At 35.7% G+C, this 21,219-nt stretch overlaps 1 protein-coding gene across 1 annotated transcript in view; it reads right to left on the bottom strand.

Annotated features, from left to right (window-relative positions):
- The window catches only part of mIF2 (mitochondrial translation initiation factor 2), a 342,241-nt gene that overhangs the window by 295,170 nt on the left and 25,852 nt on the right, over positions 1–21,219 (bottom strand). Inside the window, exon 3 of the mRNA XM_090395599.1 lies at positions 10,464–10,563. Within this exon, the coding sequence (XP_090251725.1) occupies positions 10,464–10,563 (100 nt within the window). The remainder of the gene's footprint in view (positions 1–10,463; positions 10,564–21,219) is intronic.

The raw sequence follows: 21,219 nt of genomic DNA, 5'->3' as shown, positions 1-21,219 counted from the left end.
AAGCTGACTTATTTGCAGGAACTTTTGATATGCTTTATTCTTTTCCTTCACTGTCTCTTTAACTTCCTGTGTCCACCATGGAGTTCTGATTTTTCTATCCTTGCAGACAACCTCACCACATGCCTCTCTGGCTGAATCAATCAGGGTTTTCTTCAAGGCTTGCCACTGAATCTCCAAGGTTTGGTTCCTGTTCTCAAACTCTTTCATTTTTTCTTCAATAAGCTTTGCGTATTTTAGTCTACAGTTCACATCTGAGAGCTGCTCAACTTTTATTTGCTTTAAAACTTTCTTACATGCTATTCTTTTCGACATGAAATTCAGTTTTATTCTGCTCAAGACTAAATAGCGATCGCTTCCAATTTCAAATCCTCTGTACACTCTGGTGTCCTGCACCAGGGAGAAAACCTCACTATCAACAGTAACATAGTCAATGAGACTTTTCTTATTCCTTGCCTCTTCTCTCCATGTGAATTTGTGCACATTTTTATGTTTTATTTATAACAAATTTATTATTATTTTATTATTATGACCCTTAAGCACCCCAGTCTGACAATGATGTGATAATTTGCAAGAACAAGGAATATATTATAAACACCTGAAATAGAGATGGGAGAAAGTGGATCCTTAGGAGAGTAGAGAAGGGATGCTTCAAATCTTCAAAGCTTCAAATGAGGTTTAAAAGTAGCACTGAGATTATATTTCTTCAAAGTTCTGACTATTTTTTCTGAAGTGCCCTGTATATAGTGAATAGTAATGGCATTACTGTAGCCTTTATGTTGAAAGGATGTGAAGGGGGTGGAAAGGACAGATAATTTATAGAATTTTTTTGGCACTGTAACCATTGGACAGGAAGGTTTGGAAAATATAGGTAAGTTCCACTCTAAGGGAAGCTTGGGTGGAAAGTTGATATAACCATCAAAACAATTGTCTGTTGACAAGGGTTTTGATGGCAATATATATTTGAGAATGGGGATAGTGGGAAAGTTTATGTATGTACCTACCTGTGTAGGTGGGTTTTCTGTAAACAGAGAAAGAAAGGGTACTATTGGGCAGATGTGTGATTAGAGTATCTAAAAAAAGCAAGCTGTTGTTGTTGTTTTTTAACACTGTATTCCTGATGATGTCTCTTTGAGATGAAATATTGAAATCGATTAAACTTGTTTAACATTTCTTTTTGTGAGGTAAATTATTCCATTAAAGTGTAACATGAATGAAATAAAGATCTTCAATAGCAATGTTAAGGACATATTATTATATGGATCAGAGACATGGAAACATGATGAAAATAAATTGTACTCATACTGAGAATGGACAGCAGAGAGATTCCTATAGTAGCTTTAATATGGATCCCAAAAGGAAAATGGAAAACAGTAAGGCTTAAATTAACTTGGCAGAGAATGACAGAAAAGGAAAGAAGAATGGCTGGCAGAGCTAGAGAGAAAGAAGCTCAACTTATGGATCAAGCATTCTATGAAATGTGTCATGTTCTTTACAAAAGAAGTTGTATTGCCAATGTGGAGGTTTAGAGGGTTTGCTAGATACTTGGATAGCAATGAATTTAGAGAGTACTTTGCATCAACAATAGGTCTGAGTAGCAAGTCCTGTTTGTATACTTTTGGGACTCCATAACTTCTTGGTCCCAGCGGATGTCTAGACATGACTTATTTTATGTCTTCACACAAGTTCAGCATGTCTTTTGTCAAATTATTGATCTTATTATGGAAATGACCCATTGGGTCATGATCTTAGGTGTAGAAATTGCATTTTTTCTATGTATTCTACAGAATTCATTAAAAGTGTTGTAATAGCTTCATCAGCTTTTAGTACTATGATACTCATATCCTGTTTAATATTTTTTTAGCACCAATCGATTCATTTTTGTAATGTTATTACTATTTGGCTATGATAATAACACTGGCTAATGTGGAAAAAAAAAACTTCAAAGAGTTCCTAGAAATGTGGCAGATTTTCTTTGCATCCAAACAGCCTCCATACTTCTACAAGCAAAACCACCCAGTAATAACACAGTTCATTGTTGTTTTTAAATTCCTATCCAACTTATTCTCTTAAATGGTCGTTCAGGTTCCCTCTTAAGTTCTTAGGATATTTTATCTTATTTAAATATTTACATATTGTCTCTAAGTATTAGCATTATACAATCAATAGACAAAACATTAGAGATACCTACCTAATAGCATGTCGGTCCTCCTCTAGTGCAAATAACAGCCTGTACTCACCGAGACATTGACTCTACCAGATGCCGGAAGATTGCTGCAGGTAATTCCATTCCTGTCGCAGCGCTGTACATAACTGCACCTCAGACATCAGTCCTGGATACATGAAACTGATGTTTCACTCTACGGTATTGCAGAGAGATTCGATTAGATTTAAATCCAGGGACCTAAGGGGCCATTTGATGGGCCCAAACTCAGACGAGTGTTCTTCAAGTCATTCCTGGGTGACCGCAGACTAGTGGGACAGCACATTATCTTGCTGAAACAGACCATCAGCTGCAGGATGTGTGAAGGTCATGAAAGTGTGTAGATGATCAGCCAACACATTCTGATAGCTCGCAGTATTTAAGGACCTCTCCAGACACACTAAGAGACCTAATGTGTCACAAGAGAAGGCTCCCCAAACCATCATAGAGCCATAGCCTCATTCTGTTGATGCCACACCCACACCCTCCCGTCAGCTCAGTACAACTGATAACAGGATTCATCAGACCACACACACACCTCTGGTCCACTGTGCGGAGGCTCCAGTTTTGATGGTCCTGACACTAGGCAAGGCACAATGCCAGATGATGAGCTGTCAACAGTGGTACACAATTAGGACATCAGCTCTTGTAGCCCATGGTGTGCAGGGTACAGCATACTGTTTGCTTGCTGACACTGCCTGGACCTCCAACATTGAAAGTGGATGTGATTTGTGCCACCACTGCCCTGCGGTTGGTCTGCACAAGCCTGGCCAGTCTATGTCAACTCTGGTCAACAATAGCATGTGGTTGGCCACCACTTGCTTGCTGGGCACACTGGTACATCTGTTGATACAGTTGCCCTTGAGAATCCTAGAGTTCTTAACACTTGGGGTGATAGAATGACCCATGTGTCTTGTGCCAATAATACATCTATGATCAGAGTTGCCATGATTGCCACATTCACCCATGTTCGCCAATTGCGATACACTGTTGGGAATCCCAGATGTCTACCATCTGCATTCTGTTTGGGTACGTTTCACTCTGCGCAGGGGATGCCAGTATCAACTTCCCATAACCCCTATCTCTAATGTTTTGTTCACTAAGTGTACACGCAAAAATGTTCTGTAAAGATAGTAGCACAAAGGACTTCATTTCTACTTCCTAAGTATGATTCAAGGTATTATCAAATTATATATTATCTATTTCTGATTCAATGTTGAATTTCAATGCATACTGCATAATTGTAAGTCTTCATTAAACCACAGGGTCTAAGCCAACAAATTCAAAATTCAGGGGTGCTCCTAAACACAATAAGTTTGCCATTATATTGACATAATTTTTCCTTTCATAAAGGATAAAAAAATCAGAACTCCCTGGTGGACACAGTAAGTTAAAGAGGCAGTGAAGGAAAAGAAGAAAGCATATCAAAAGTTCCTGGCAAATAAGTCAGCTTTTACTCTTACAGAATACAGAGACAAATGTAAGAAAGCTAAACAGTGTGTAAAACTAGCTAAACAAAAGTCATGGGAGGACTTTGGCAAGAATATAGAAAATAAATATCAAGAAGGTGGCAAAATATTCTGGAGGTTGTTGAAGAAGCTTAGGAATGGAGAAAAGAGTGCTGTAAAAGGAATTAGAGATGATAAAGGTGAAATGAAAACAGGAGAAAAAGATATCCTTGAAGTATGGAGTAATTACTTTGAAAAACTGCTAAATGAAACAAGCAGTGATGACAGCACAGTGATAAAAAACACTGACCAGGCATGCAGACAGGAATACATATTCATACTTGAAGTAGAAAAAGCCATCAAAGGCTTGAAATGTGGAAAGGCAGCAGGAGTAGATGATATTCGACCAGAAATGCTGAAGTATGGTGGTATAAAAGTCTTACAGTGGCTGCACTCCATAGTTCAGAAAGCCTGGACAGAGGGACGAATTCCCGATGATTGGAGTAGAGCTCTCATAGTACCCATATATAAAAAGGGAAATAAAACTGAATGTGAGAATTACAGAGGTATTTCCCTACTGAGTCTTCCTGGCAAGATCTATGCAAGTATACTTGAGAAATGGTTGAGAAGAATTGTGGAAGAAAAGCTTGGTGAAGAACAAGCTGGATTCAGGCCAAATAGAGGCTGTCAGGATCAGATCTTCGCTTTACGACAAATAGTCGAGAAAGCATGGGAATATAACAAAGATCTGTATTTAAGTTTTGTCGATTTGGAAAAGGCATATGACAAGGTGCCAAGAGAAAACTATTCAATACGCTGCAGTTATATGGTGTCGATGGGGCATTATATTAAGCAATACTTAGTCTTTATTTGAGTTGTGAGTCAGCAGTTAGAATTGAAGGAAGTACAGGAAGATGGTTTAATGTTAAATCTGGTGTGAGACAAGGATGTACATTATCCCCTCTGTTATTCATTATCTATATGGATCACATTATGAAGGAATGTGGTATTAAACCTGATATCAAAATTGGAGATGTTAATGTCAGCTCTTTGCTTTATGCGGATGATGTTATACTTCTAAATAAATCCGCTACAAGTCTGCAAGATTCTCTGACTAAATTGAATAGCTGTTGTAATAGATATGGTATGAAGGTCAGCAATAAAAAGACAAAGACAATGAAAATAGGCAGAATCATTGAAAATGTCAACTGTGTTGTGAATGGAGAACCTGTGGAACAAGTAAAACATTTCAGCTACTTAGGCACAATTTTTACTGAAGATGGTAAACTAAATATAGAAATAGACAACAGAATCAGCAAAGCTGGTATGGTGGGAAGTCAATTGAATAAATTTATATGGAATAAGAAAGAAATTAGTCGGAACACTAAATTAGCTGTATACAAGACTGTGTTCAAACCAATTTTAACTTATGGATCTGAGAGCTGGGTCAGAAGTAAAACACTTGACCAAAGACTAGAGACCGCAGATATGAGAGTCCTGAGAAAGATTAGAGGCATGAACAGATGGCATCAATGGCAATATCATATTAAAAATGTGGATATTAGGAAAGAACTTGACATTGTCAGCATCCAGGAATGTGTTAGCAGAGCTAATCTCAGATGGTATGGTCACTTAAATAGAATGGGAGAGGAAAGATTAGCAAAACAAGTGTTCTCTGCCAGGTTGGCAGGAAAACGACCCAGAGGAAGACCAAGATATAGGTGGATTGATATGGTACAAAGTGCCTTAGACGACAGAAATATAAGATCTGATAATGTTGGAGTCTTGACAAGTAACAGACTGATTTGGAGGAAAATTGTAGATAGGAAGTTAGTAATGATGTAATTTTTTCATGTAGTACTGTCATATCCTGTACACCCCTTGAGGGTACATGGCAGGAATTTGATGATGATGATGATGATGAATAACCTTGATGTCAATAAGGTGATAGGATTTGATGACACATCACCATGCACCTTAAGGGAATGTCCCAGGGAGTTGGCAGTAGCATTGGCATGCTTGTTTAATAAGAGTCATACAACAGCACAAGTTCCGAAGGAGGGGAAAGAAAGTAACATTGTTCCACTGCATAAAGGGGGTGATAAGGATGTGGCTTCAAATTATAGGCCAACTGTATATCTAGAGTTCTGATGAAGGTACTGGAGAGATTGATGAGAAGTAGGATATAGAATTGGCTTGAAAACAGCAGCAAAGGTTTGTTAAGGGGAGATCATATTTTACAAACTTATGTTATTGCTATAACAAGGTGATAAATACCTTGGACAGGGGAGATGCATATACAGTGATGTATTTGGATTTTGCAAAAGCTTTGACAGGCTCCCACACGACAAGCCATTAAATATATTGAAGCAGAAGGGATTGGATAACAGGCTTCTGAGGTGGATCAGTGACTGGCTATCAGATAAGTATCAGAAAGTTGTATATGGAGGTGCTGTATCCCGTTAGAGGAAGGTCGCTAGTGGTGTACTGCAGGGATCAGTTTTGGAACCATTGTTGTTCAATTTGTATATTAATAATAGGGATGGGTTTAACTAGTGATATGCAGTTGTTTGCAGACAATGCAAAATTGAAGAGCAATGCAGAGTCAAACAGATGTTATGGCTTTGAAGGAGGACTTGAACAGATTGCATGAATGGGCAGATAGGTGGAACTGTTGGTTCAATGTTGCAAAGTGTAAGGTTTTGAAATTTGGTAAGCAATGATGGAATGCAAAGTATAAACTTGGTGGGGAAACTTTATAAAGGAGGTAGAGTAAATGAGAGATCTGGGAGTGGTGGTGGACAAGGACCTGAAATTCAGGAGCCACATTGCACAAGTTGAAGACATTACATTCGATAATGGCAATGATGCAGAGGACCCTGACATGCAGAAATAAAGAGGTTATGATGCCATTGTCTAAGGCCTTGATCAGGCCTCATATGGATTATTGTGCACAGATCTGGTTGGAGTACGAGGACAGATGGAGAGAATGTAAATTGCAAAGGCATGTGAATAGGAGGGATATGATTGAGATAATAGACTGATAAGCTAGTCAATATGATTATGATTGATAAGCTAGTCAGGGGTTGTTATCAGGTGGTTTTTCATAAAATGGGGGGGGGGTAGAACAAGAGGCCATCGCTGGAATGAGCAGAGGAATGAGGAGAAGGTTCTTTGCATGGAGAGCAGCTGGTGAGTGTAAGTGGGAATGTATTGCACGAGTGTGTTGTGAATGTAGACATGTTGAATCATTTTAGGGCATGATTGGATGAGCATTGTGTAGCAATATTACCTCCCACGATGAGTCTCTGATTCCATGAGGTTGGATGTTAATAATAATAATGTAGTCACTGGGTGCAGAAAGCAAATGATTTATGTAAAGCAAAATTTCTCAAACAAATAAAGATGCATGTATGTGTATGTATACATCATTGATGAACTGCTGTTAAGACAGTTTGCAAATGCTAATTTTACAAATAACATTCTACTGAAAGAGTTGCAACAAACATGCCTTATAAATGTTATAAAAGTGTGCTTGCCCAATGCAGAAGTAGCATACATATGGTAAAGTGAGTTCCTGTATGAACTTGTTAAGAAACCCTGTTAACTTGTACATTTGCCAGCCTTGTTGGCCGAGTGGTTAGCATATCCGCTCTGCAGTCAAAAGGCTGCGGGTTCAAATCCCAACATGGGCATAGATGTTTGTGATTGTCTGTGAAAATACTAGTGGTGGTGATGGTGGACAGTAGATAGCGTTGGTGTAGATGATGCAGTTGGTGGATGAAATTGAGTGGTGGAGACAGAGAGTTGTAGAGTAGGTGCCCTCCATCGACGAGTCTTGGAATCCCTGAAGGTATCAAATAATAATTTTCTCTACAATTTTAAACCATTTTCTCACTCTTCTTACTATTAATATGAAATTCATAGTTCTGTGTCCATTCATCTAATTTCTTAAACAATGAACAGCAATGGAGATACTTCTTTGTTGCAATCCACTGAGTTTAAACCACTCCAAATTGTCTTGGCACGACTTACATTTTACATATTCTTGATCATAACACCTAACTTCTTGTCATGCACCTAACTCATCCAAACCTTTCCCAGGTTTTTCCTAATCAAAAGCTTTCCCAAATATTAAAAAAAAAAGGCTATAAATAAATTCTCAGTGTTTCTCCTTCATTTCCAGCCTGCTCTTCTCTTAAACCTTCTATTTCATTGCTTATTCTTTTTGCCACCATATCCTTTCATAAATATTTGAAACCATAATGTTATACTTTTATGGTAAATATATTGCCTTTTTGAACCTCCTTAATATAATGAGACAATAATTCCCTTAGGTTCAACCATCGGGTATTATCTTCTTTCTCCACATTGCTCAAAAGATGTCACACAATCATATCAATCCTGAATTACAGGAAGCTCTGATAATACAACAGGCAAATCATCTATCCCAGGATTTTTCTATTCTTCATCTTTCTTAATGCTTCTTCAACTTTCCTCATTATCGCTTTCATCTCTGTATATTCATTCCAAAACTTTGAATCACTTCTGTACATCACTCTTTATCAAAGATGAAATAATTATCAATTTTTGCACACCATCCCAACTTTATCATGTTGGGATGGTGAGCAAATATTCACCAAGCATCATTAAGCTATAACTAATTCCAATACACTTTTTAAGCTTTTAACTCTTTATTGATGATATAGAATGAAAAAAAAAAAAAACATTTTTTTGACTGGTCATCATCTCCTTTCCTAAACAAAATAGTTTCCTCTAAAGTTCCTCTTTTTTGTTTTCCCCTGTTTCACTCAAATCCAAAACAATTATTTTCCTATCCAATAATAATATCCACTAACTCCTCATCTCTACCAGTAAATAATAATAATTATCAAATAATTTTATTATCAGTTTTAGTGTTGTTTAATAGTGTTAAAAATACAGATGAATACACTATATAGTTTCATAGTTCACCCAATTGTTCAACTAAGACTCAAATTGCTAACAAAATCAAAATTTATTCAGCTATAATACATGGTTTGAAATATTCTTGACTCACTGATTAAGATACAGTGCACATTCTTATATGAAACCTACCTATGAATGGCTATAAAGTTACAACTATAATGCTGAGGTAGATGAACAGATAATCTGGAAACCCTTTTTGATAAAACACACCTAACACTTTTTTTTTTCAAGACAATTCAGGCATCTCATAAGATCTCATTTATCACTCTTGGTCATGCACCAAGAGTGATAAATTGCATCTACCATCTAATGAAATTTGTAAACATCTGTATCAGTGGTGGGATTCAAATCCAGAGTGTTTATCAAAGAGCAGACCTGCTATCCATTGGGCTAACAAAGCCACTAATTAGATATCTTTGCATGAAATACAACTTCTTCCAATAAATGAAGCTTCTTATTCCAAAATTATGTAATTATCTGCTGGCATTTTCAATCAACATAATTTCAATAAAGGAGAGGAAATAAAAACAAGCAAAAAAAAAGTGATGTACAGTAGTATCTCGCTAATCCAAACCTCTTTAGTCCGAACCCTCCAGTAATCTGAACTGCGGTTTGAAAGGAAAAAAAAAGTTTTATTTATTACGTATTATTATTTTGTGTGCTATTATTTTTATTTAATAATTATTATTTTAACTATTATTATTTATTTTATTTTTTTATTTTTCATACTGTCGATTGTATGGTTACACTGTAGGCCTATTTTGATTTATTGTATGTTCACATTTCCTTTTTTATACTGTACAGTATGTACTGTATTGTCGGCATTAATCACCGCTGTCGAGCGACATGGAAAAAACTGTGGCCTTCTAGATAACTAGAGTGATACACAAAAAGCGGATATTCAAAACGGGCATAATTTGGTTAAAAATATAAATCCAAATGTTGAAATTTCACAAACAGATTGTACGGAACGGATTACAGGCAGGGCCGAAAGTGAATTAGAAATCAAATCAGATGCTTAAATTATAAATATGACGCTACAGAATGATTTAGCAGACGATGATCACGATAAAGAACTCTAAGAAAAAAAAGTAAAACACGAAGAAGCAGTTGGCAGTTTTAATATGTGTATAGAATGGGCAAAGTAGAATGATACGCCATTCCACAAAATTTTATTGCTAATGCAGCTCCGAGAAGAAGCATTTGAAAAAAGTTTAGCTTCCAAGAAGCAAAAGAAAATCAATGACTTTTTTTACAGAGAAATAAAAAACTTTTTTTGTTATTTTGTGAAACTTTTTTTTGTGTTGTGTACAAGAAAGTGATATTTTTTACACAAATTAAGTTATGTACTGAACTATGCAATTTTATTAAATCAGAATCCTCAACAATACAGGTACATACAAACTCAATATTTTACTAAAACAAACTTGTGTACTGTATTATTTTTTTAAGTTTTATATTACAGTACAGTAGCATTTTTTCTATCAGTTAATTCATTTATTTATAGAATTAAATTGATGTACCATTAGAATCTGATTATTTTTGTCTTAAACGCTAGTTATTGTTGCCTCTTGAGGAAAATTTGCTAATCTGAACGAGCATGGTTTTTATTAGTTCAGATTAGCGAGATACCACTGTATTTTATGATTACAATGATTATGAAATAGACAAATAGTACATTTACTTTATGATCAGCTGGATATAATTAGCATCCAGTCATGAATTATAAATATATATATATATATATATATAATTTCCAGCAATTATACATGGTACATATTAAAAATATATCTAAATTAAAAAATTCAAGTGTTGATTTTTATTCTGTGAATGTTACAGATACTCACCTATATTTCGTGAAGTTGTTTTGGCAAGTTCTTTGACGGTCATATTTTTCCATATCTGGATTACAGGATCTTTATGTTTAGTCTTAAAAAGAAGATTTCTCTAAAAAAAAAAGAAATTAGAGTATTGATGGTAATTTGAAAATCTCTCAGAGAATTATTAAATGAAAAAATATATAAATATTCAATTTTTTTTGCTTTTTTTCGCCAATAATCTGTTAGAGAATAGGATGGACAGTTTCAAGTAATATTTAATTTTTATTAGATTATGGATGTTGTGTAACAGTATTACAGCCAAAAGAATAAAGTTTCTTTTGCTTATTTTGTTTTAATATGAGAGTAGCATTTTAAAAATGGGAAAATACCATATTTTCCCATTTTTAAAATGTTACTTTTATATTAAGACAAAATAAGCAAAAGAAACTTTATTTTCCATTTTGTTAATAGTAATTCACCACTGAAAAAAAAAAAAATACAACAATCCCTCAATTAATGTGTCTCCGATTAGTGCATTTTCAATTAGAGCACCTATATACATCTTAAAAGTAAATGTTACAGATTTCAAAAATTTTTCTATCTATACATGTTTTATGGCTAGCTATTTTAAAAAGCACTCATCAGGATGAAATAATTTAGTTACCAATTTAAAACATTTTACAAAGTTATTTTTTAATGGCATGCAATACTACGCTATTTCCATGTGCACTGTTTCAAATTTACTGCCAAAATTTATGTCGTCTGCTAATTACATAGCATTTTGCTAATCATATCTCGTGCCTCCTTTGTAATTTTTTTCCTTACTTTTTTATTTTAAAGTATTTTCCAAACCTTTAATCATGAGTAAAAGAATTGGTGAGCAAAAAAGTGGAAGTGAAAAAGATTCAAAAAGTAATCTCACTAGAAGAAAAACTTGAAATAATGAAGAAAAATGAACAAGATGAGTCTAGAACAAAGACAGGACAAGAACACAAAATGGTGAATCAACTATAAGAGCAATTTTAAGCAAAGTTGCTGAATACAAAGAGAAAGGTAAGGCTGTTTCAAGTTCATCATGCATACAGACCATTAATCAAAATCAAAGTATTATAATGATTGAATCAGAGTGACTTCTTTCTACATGGATCGAAGATTGTAACCAAAAACAAATCCTGCTAAGCACTGACCTTATTAAATCAAAAGCGTTAAGTCTCTTTGCAACCTTGAAAGAAAGGGCTATCAATGATGGAAAAGAGGAAGAATTCCATGCCAGTGCCGGGTGGCTTGAACGTTTTAGAAAGAGAAATAGCCTACATAATGTTCAAATCACAGGCAAAGTTGCAAGTGTAGATAAGGAGGTGGCTGCAAATTATCCAGAGATATTGAAGAAAATTGTGGAAGGGAGCTATTGTGACCAACGAATATTTAATGTCAATAAAACAGGCCTTTCTTGGAAGTGAATGCCTTCCAAGACTTTTCTGGCCAAATCAGAGAAATCTCAGCCTGGATTTTGGCTGAGATTTTGGCAATTTCTTCAACAACAATGTTGTTGAAGAAATTGGCGACATCGGCATGAACTGGATTTTGATGAGATTGACAATGATAACGTCCAAGAGTTAATTAAATCTCATTCTGAGGAATTGAATGATTCGGACCTGTTAAATTTAGATGCACAGCTGGAAGATCCTGATGAACATGAAAATTTAACCACTAACAGTCAGCCAAAAGCGATTTCACAGAAACAATTTGAAAATATTTTTCGTATAATCAAAGTTTTTAAGCAGCAATGCTTAGAGGCTGACCCTAATGAAAAGAGAAGCAGTAAAATTTGCAGAAGAGTAGAAAAGGCAATAGGGCCATACAATCAGTTGTATGACAAAAAGAAACAGAATGCCCACAAACTACATTAGCTCAATTCTTTGTTAAGAAGTAGAATAATAAATTTATATTCTGAATATGTTTCATTGTCTTTCAGCTTCATGGTTTTCCTTTAACTAGGCCCTGAGACATACCCTAATTCTTTTATAAAAAAAAAAAAAATTAAGGGTCAAAAAGAAATTTGAGGAAGGAATTATACTTTTTCCCATATGTTATTATATTCGATTAGTGCATTTTTAATTAATACGCCCGTTTTAAAGAGCGCATTAATCAAGAGATTGATGTATCTTTTCTTTGTCATTATTAAATGAGCTCATTTCCTTTACTTATCTTTTTTTTTAATTGCATCAAACAATGTTTCTTTTATTAAAATTCTAGTTCTTTTCTTCACTGAATGTTAACTGTCAACTTTACAGACTATATTTAAAAAAATAATAATATGATCAAATAAAATAAAAGTATAGTTAGTACTTTACTTTGGTTCCTTACTTTACTTCTCTCTCACTTAATATATACTTTGAAAGCAGAACATTTATTATTAAAGTATCTTGAGCACATGGTTTGGAAGATGGCAGATCCTGCATTCAATTTGGATCATTATATCCTCGGCCGGTAATTTTCTGGGAGCAATGGCGAAGTTGTGGCCACGTGAGACAGCTTTGAGTGCTTCAGGCCAAATTGAACGCAGGATCTGCCATCTTCCAAACCATGTCACTAACGACATTAGACTGGATGTAGCTTGTGTTCTCACCAAAGCAAGACCACCGAAAACCAACATATCCAATAAGGAATATAAATCTCTGCTGGAATTGAAGAAAAACAAAGAAATAGTAATCACCAAAGCGGATAAAGGTAACGCCACAGTAGTACTTAACCAAAAGGATTACACAGGTAAGCTTAACTCTATTATTAGATCGGGCTACTTACCTCCCTATTGAGTACAATCCCACCAACTCGCAAATTAGAAAACTCCACAAGCTCCTTAAGAAGGTCACTTCTTGGCCTGTAGAAGTCACTAACAAATAAAAAACTGTTTAACTCCATACCCCCCGTATATATGGACTCTCAAAAATACATACAGAAAATGTGCCATTACGTCCCATAGTGGATGGCATTGATTCCCCCACATACAAATTAGCTAAACATTTGGCCAAAGTGCTCACACACTATACTGTCAACACACCATCACACATAAAAAACTCAGCCCACTTCAAAGCCAGCATAGAAAAACCTCACACTCCAACATACTGACATAATGGTCAGTTTTGACATCTCCTCCTTATTCACAAATGTCCCACTCAAGAGCTAATCCAAGCTAAATTTCCTCCCGATATCTCAGCCCTATTTCAGTTCACAATGAACTCAGGTTATTTTGTTTGGCAAGAAAAATTCTACAAACAAATACAGGGGACAGCCATGGGTTCACCACTCTCCCCACCCTTGGCCAACTTTTTTATGGAGACTTTTGAAGAGAAAGCCTTAAACTCTTCCTCACAAAAACCAACCACATGGCTTCGCTACGTTGATGATGTGTTTGCTATTTGGCCACATGGCTCTGATACACTCCTCTCCTTCCTAACACACTTAAACAACCAACACCCCAGAATCAAGTTCACCCTGGAAAAAGAGAAAAACAATAGCCTCCCTTTCTTAGACACACTAGTCACCCGCCAGCCTGATGGAACTTTGGTTTTCTCAGTTTATAGAAAACCCACATATACAGGCAGATACATTCACCAGCATTCCCCCCTCCCTCACAACAATATGGAGTTATTAAGACACTACACAACAGGGCTAAACTTATCTGTTCAAATGACAATGCCCTAACCACAGAACTAAACCACATCCTCAACACTTTCTCAACCAATGGCTACCCCCCAAAAAAATCCAAAAAATATTGAAACCAGTAAACCACAACCCCCCCCCCCCTTCATAACAAGAATTACTCTAAATCCATTAACATTCCCTACATCTGAGGCACATCGAAAAAAATTACCAAAATCCTAAAAAACATGACTTGACCCTTGACCTCGTGTTACAGACAATATAGAAAATTGGCGTCCCTTATCCGCTCGACTAAAGATCAACTACTTCCCCTAGACCTACCTGGTGTTTACCAGGTCCCTTGCAGCTGTAAGCTGTTCTACTTTGGCCAAACAGGCAGGACAGCGAATATCAGAATTTCAGAACACAAGGACTACATCTGGTTTCAACCAGTACAGCCACTCTGGTCTTGCAGACCATGCTCTGGATACACGCCACAGAATACGTTGGAAGAAAGCCACGGTAATACACCGTAGTAAATTCAAATTTGAAAGGCTATTCATGGAATCAGCCTCAGCCCTAAGAAACAGTCCAAACCTTAACAAATTTGGTTGCATGAGACTGCCCCAAATTTGGGAGACTTACATCAGAAGAACTTCAGTCCAACAGCCAAGAATACTATATAGCCCGCTAGGGAGCACCATCAAGACTTTTAGGAGAAACAATAGCTGCCTGTTTCATCCTCATTTACTGTGTATAGTGCCTGCGTGCACGTGTCTTTAAGTTCCTGTGAAGATGGCAATGTGACGTTGCCGAAATATTGGAAATATAGATTAAAGTTTAATTTATATCCTGTGTACGTTGTAAATTCCTTAAAATAATTGGCTTAAACATTGCCTTGCATACTGCTAGTTTAGTGTTCTGGCTAATTTCTCTCTTATTCTATATTAATTTTTCAGGTGGCATGCCACCACTTTGCTAATTCTACTGTCTCTATTTTCACATTTAATTTGCTAATTTCACTAAAAATTGTGCAAAAACAGTGAAATGGTTTAGTTGTTCTTAATATTTTCCACTGAGAATGCAGCTGAAGCTTTCATGTCCTATTTTCACTGTTTTTCATCTTTTTATTACTGATTTTCATGCCATATTTGTTACAACAGTTAATCAGTTTAGTTAAGAAATCCTGCAGACTTTTACTGGATTTATTTAACAATATAACATTATCTGGATAAAGCAAGAAGCTGAGATTAACATCTCCAATTTTAATATTAGATTTAATGTCACTTTTCTTCAAAATGTGATCATTATAGATAATGAATAACAGTGGATAATGTGCAACCTTGTCTCACACCTTATATGAAACATGATTTGACATGAAACTACTCTCCTGTATTGCCTTCAATTCTAACTGCTAACTTACAACTTAAACATAGACTATGTATTGCTCAATATAAAGTTTCAATTTACACCATGTAATTGTAATGTTCTGAAACAGCTTTTCTCTTGAAGCCTTATCATATGCCTTTTCCAGATCTACAAAGCTTAAATATAAATCCTTGTTAATATGCCTATGATCTGTCAACTCTTTGTCTTAAAGTAAAAATCTGACTGTGAGAACCTCTGTTTGGCATAACCTAGCTTGTTCTTCTCCAAGTTTCCCTTCCACAATTTTTCTTATCTTCTTCTCAATTATGCATGTAAAAATCTTTGCTGGAACAACTAGTAGGAAAATTCCATTGCAATTTTCACATTCAGTTTTATTTCTCTTTTTATAGATGGTACTATGAGAGGTCTAATCCAATCATTTGGAATTTGACTTTCTTCTGACTGTGCCTTCTGAATTATGCAGTGCAGCTGCTGTAAAACTTTTATATCTCTGTACTTGAGCATTTCTTGTCAAATATCATCTACTCTAGCTGCTCCCACATTTAAGGTGTATATATGATAAGAAAATCAGAGCAGAAATAAAGACAACCTATGAAAACTGGAAGAAACATGGAAAACATCAGCCGCATTCTAACGAAGAACCTATAATGAATGTTCTTAAATCTAATTATAATCTAAATAGCTACTGTTAAACAATTGAAAATTTTGATAGCGTTATGAAACAAAAAATCGTCCTAAAAAAAAAAAACTAACCCAACTAAAAAAAAATCAATAATTATAAAAATTAACAAAAAGCCATTCAAAAACAGATTTATATCCACTTCATCAGCACCCACAGTCTTAACACCAATACAAACTCTGTTCACCAAAACTTACAGACATCCAATCTGATCCAAAATGTTTAACAGAACCTCAACTCAGGGCCTCAATCACTACTGATCACCTGTGCAGCTAAACTTCTCGAACTACTGCATGATTTCTTCTTCTACAAAGGTAGAAGTTCCACACTTTGAACTCTCACATGAAATGTTATGTGACATACTGTCAGAGAATGACAAATCTTGAAAATTATCTTTGCAATTTGTACATAATGTATAAAATTTTCTTGTCCCATTCACTTGCATTCATTTGCTCTCCAAATTCTGATAACTTTCTGATTATCAGAATCATACTCAAAGTTTCCTTGTACCCTTCAGTTTAATTCATTTCCTGTCTCTATCACTTTCTTTCTCTCTCTCTCTCTCTCTAAATTCTGAAGTCCACTCTGACCTTTTTTTTTTTTTCACTATTTGTCTTTGAAACTTGATTATCTATAGCCCAAATAACCAAATAGTGAGGTCAGCTTCCAGGTAACCGCAATGTCTAGCCTGTCTCAACACTCAGATTGACCTCCCTTCTCCAAATCCATTGATCACATCAGCTGCATTCTCGATGTAGAAACTATAGAACAAGTAAAATATTTCAGCTGTTTAGGTAAATTTTCTGTGAAGATGGCACATGAAATTTATTAATGCATAACAGAACAAGTCATTTTTCTTTATATATTGAGCCTTTACATGAGAGGTTGGTTAGTCAACCTATAGTACGTTAGTACCGTGTATGAGTAGTGGGTTGGGAAAGGAGAAACTTGTTTACATTTGATTTAAAAGCCTGTATATTGTATTCAAAGTTTATTTTTCACCTGGTTAGACTATAATAAATTTAGTTTAATCCTTTATCCAAGTGTGAGCAAACAAAGTTTGTGCCTGAAAGTATCTTCAAGATTGGGGTAAGGTGGTACAACACCGGGCAACTCGTTGCAAAGGTGCAGCAAGCTGACATCACTTCTATCTCAGTATCTCCCAAAATGCAAAATACATCTCCTTGCGGATATGTATAATGTTATGCATTAAGGGAAGGGCCACTACCCAGACTAGTTTCGACCTTTATTGAGGTCTCTTCAGTGGGCGCCAGGCCCAACACACTTGGATAAAGGATTAAACTAAATTTATTACAGTCTAACCAAGTGAAAAATAAACTTTCAACATCTTTCTCTAAATCCAGAGTAATTTAATAAAAAAGGTGGCACACCGTTTGGCAACTCCTATAGGTAGAGATGACCTTGCTAATGCTTCTGCCTGATATCTCCACTTGGGCCTGGCTCCCACTAAAGAGACCTCAATAAAGGTTGAAACTAGTCTGGGTAGTGGCCCTTCCCTTAATGCATAACATTATACATATCCACAAGGAAATGTGTTTTGCATTATGGGAGATACTGAGATAGGAGTGATGTCAGCTTGCTCCACCTTTGCAACGAGTTGCCTGGTGTTGTACCACCTTACCCCAGTCCTGAAGATACTTTCAGGCACAAACTTTGTTTGCTCACACTTGGATAAAGGATTAAACTAAATTTATTATAGTTTAACCAAGTGAAAAATAAACTTTCAACATCTTTCTCTAAATCCAGAGTAAATTTAATAAAAAAAGGTGGCACACCATTTGGCAACTCCTATAGGTAGATAAAGGATTAAGGTAAGGTGGTACAATACCGGGCAACTCGTTGCAAAGGTGGAGCAAGCTAACATCACTCCTATCTCAGTATCTCCCATAATGCAAACCACATCTCCTTGCGGATATGTATAATGTTATGCATTAAGGGAAGGGCCACTACCCAGACTAGTTTTGACCTTTATTGAGGTCTCTTCAGTGGGAGCCAGGCCCAAGTGGAGATACAAGGGCCTGGCTCCCACTGAAGAGACCTCAATAAAGGTCAAAACTAGTCTGGGTAGTGGCCCTTCCCTTAATGCATAACATTATACATATCCGCAAGGAGATGCGGTTTGCATTATGGGAGATACTGAGATAGGAGTGATGTTAGCTTGCTCCACCTTTGCAACGAGTTGCCCGGTATTGTACCACCTTACCCCAGCCCTGAAGATACTTTCAGGTGCAAACTTTGTTTGCTCACACTTTGGATAAAGGATTAAACTAAATTTAGTATATTGTATTCCTTGGGTAACATATCAGGGAGAAGACTGTTCCACAATACAGTAGCAGCAGGGATGAATTAGGAGGAAAAGAATCTTGTTCTGTGGGTTTCAAGGTGTACATGAAGGGATGTTGGGTGGTAGCTGTATGTGTTCCAACGGACTTAGTACTGAGTGGGTGAATTATTGATGCTATTTCAGATGAATAGTTGCCATGGCAATATTTATAGAATACACATTATGTAGAAACCAAATGTCTGTGCGAAAGTGGGAGGAGTTAGTTGGTAAGAGATGGATTATTAATTAATCTAATTGCTCTCCTCTGTATTGAGTCAAGCATTTTGAGAAAGCTTGTAGGAGCCCCACTCCCAATGTGAGAGGTATTCAATAGCAAGGCAGATTTGAGATTTGTATAAGGTTAACAACTGTTTAGAGGTGAAGTAACATCTTGAGTGAAATAAAAATTCTAGTTTTTTAGAAGCTGAGGATGCAGTGGTTGTGATGTGTTTATGCCAGGAGAGGCCTGATGTCATGGTAATTCCAAGAAGAGAAATTTCATCTTGTCTGGGAATATGAGTTGCCAAAAATAATACTGGGAGAAAATGGTTCTATTTTGTGAGAAATAAGACAGAATTGGGCTTTTACTAGCACTGAAATTGACGAGGTTATTTGAAACCCCCATTGGAGGAGAAATCAGAATTGAGGGCAGTGGTGGTTGATGTTCTGTTGGCTGAAGTGAGTTGTGTAGAGTAAGGTTTATCAAACAAAAGGGAGGAGTGTAATGTGCTGTCATCTACAAAACTGTGTATTGGGTTGGAGGTCAACTGAAGTAGGTCATTGATATATAGGAGGAGGATTGGTGAGAGAACAGAACCTTGTAGAACTCTGGCATTAGTTGAATGGTGAGAGGATAAGGAACCACCTACCATCACACATTATGTGTGTGTCCAGACAGAAAGCTGCCAATCTAACTGCAGAAATCCTGAGACAGACCAACGATGGGAGTTTGCTTAGCAAGCCTTTGTGCCAAGTCAAAAGCTTTACAGATATCAAGTGCAACCACTTGAGATTCACCAGACTTCTCCATGGCATTTGTCCAGCCATAGGTAAGTAGATCTTCTGTTGATCGGCAGTGATGAAATCCATGCTGTGTCATTTATTAGATGGGAGCCTTTGAAATATTGTAGGAGTTGGGAATTGATGGTTCTCTCCGTTACTTTAGACAGGACTGTCAGATAGGAAGAAGAGAGAGATTAGCCAAAATATTAAACTAGTTATATAAGACACAATGGTGTTCAAACCAAATTTTAACTTGAATTATAAATAATACAGATCAAACTATAATCATTCTCCTTCTACTTAAATCTTTTGTCCTGGGTAAACATAGGAAATTACTATATCAATTTCCTAGTGTCCCATTTGTATTGCGTTTTTTTGGTGATGTATTTATTATACATTAGTTTTGTTTCGTCTTTTTCTATATATGAGTAAGTAATCCTTTCTTTTTACTTTCTGCATTCAATTCACTGTTTATTTGCATCTTCTCATTTTTATAGGAAATTTCATATTTGTGCCTGATTTCATAGGAATTTACAAGTTGAAGTTTTTTTATGTATGGCTAAATATATCAATGTAAGTTTCTTCAATTCCTTGATTTTTAAGGGCTTCCAAAATAGCTAATTGAGATTGAATCAAATGCCTTTTCAAAATCAATAAATGCCAGACCTAAAGGTTTTTAGTGTCGTGTTTTCAATGATTCTTATTACATATATATGATCAATAGTGCTGTAATTTTTTTTCTAAATCCAGCTTGTTCTGGAGGTTGATAAAAAAGCAAGTTTGTTTTGTATTCCGTTGCTAATTAATTTTTGTAAAAATTTTGTATATTGTTGAAAGGAGACTGGTAGGGTGGTAATTTTTAATATCTTCTCCATCTTCCTTTTTTAAAACATATAATAAGCAGAGCATTATTCCAACTATTGGTATTCTCTTCTGTCTTAAGCATTACACTTCCAAATCAAAAAATTAAAATAAAGAAAACGTGTTGAATGATTTGCAATTCTAATTTATTGAGTAGAAAATAATTACTACTAAATATGAATTAGTATCATTTTGTAGATTATATTACCATGTAAACACATAAAGATGTAATTATAAGAAAACTATTATTTGAAAGGAAAAAAAATCGCAAAATTAGAATAATTTTTAACGTGGTTCAAAATATTAGAATATTCCAAATTTTTCCAATTGGTTTTGAGGAGAGCATAGAAATAGCATATATTTCAGTAGCTGTGGGACTGACTCACATGAGGAATCATTTGCTTGTGGATTTCAGTTAATCTTTTCCTAAACATGGGTCGAACGAGTGACATATTGGAAGGGAAGCAAAGAAGTTTAGTATGGTGTGTCTCTACACAAAGAAGGCCAAACTCAACAGTTTATAGCCAAGGAATTGAAATGTTCTCAAGCAAATGTGAGTAGAGTATTGATACAGTATTCTAATAACTGGAATTTTCAAAATAATCGCTTCAATAGCAGTCGAAACGTAATAACTACATCAAGAGATGATAGGAGATTGAAGTACATCATGAAGAAAAACTGCTTCTGAAGTGTAAGGTATTTTCACATGAGATGGAAAATTACTAGGTGTGAATGTTAAACCTACGACACTCAGACTACTTCACAAATTGGGTTTTAAATCATGTGTACATAAGACAAAGCTGCTTATGACTTCCAAGCAAAAAGCAGCTAGAGCAATGGTGTATGCAAAGACTGTCATATATGTT

The sequence above is a fragment of the Typopeltis vanoorti genome, chromosome 7 (genome assembly GCF_054136105.1).
Source record: "Typopeltis vanoorti isolate ZY-2024b chromosome 7, IOZ_Tvanoo_1.0, whole genome shotgun sequence".
NCBI lineage: Eukaryota > Metazoa > Arthropoda > Arachnida > Uropygi > Thelyphonidae > Typopeltis > Typopeltis vanoorti.
Note: the sequence above shows the minus strand (reverse complement) of the source record. Positions and strands in the feature narration are given on the sequence as shown.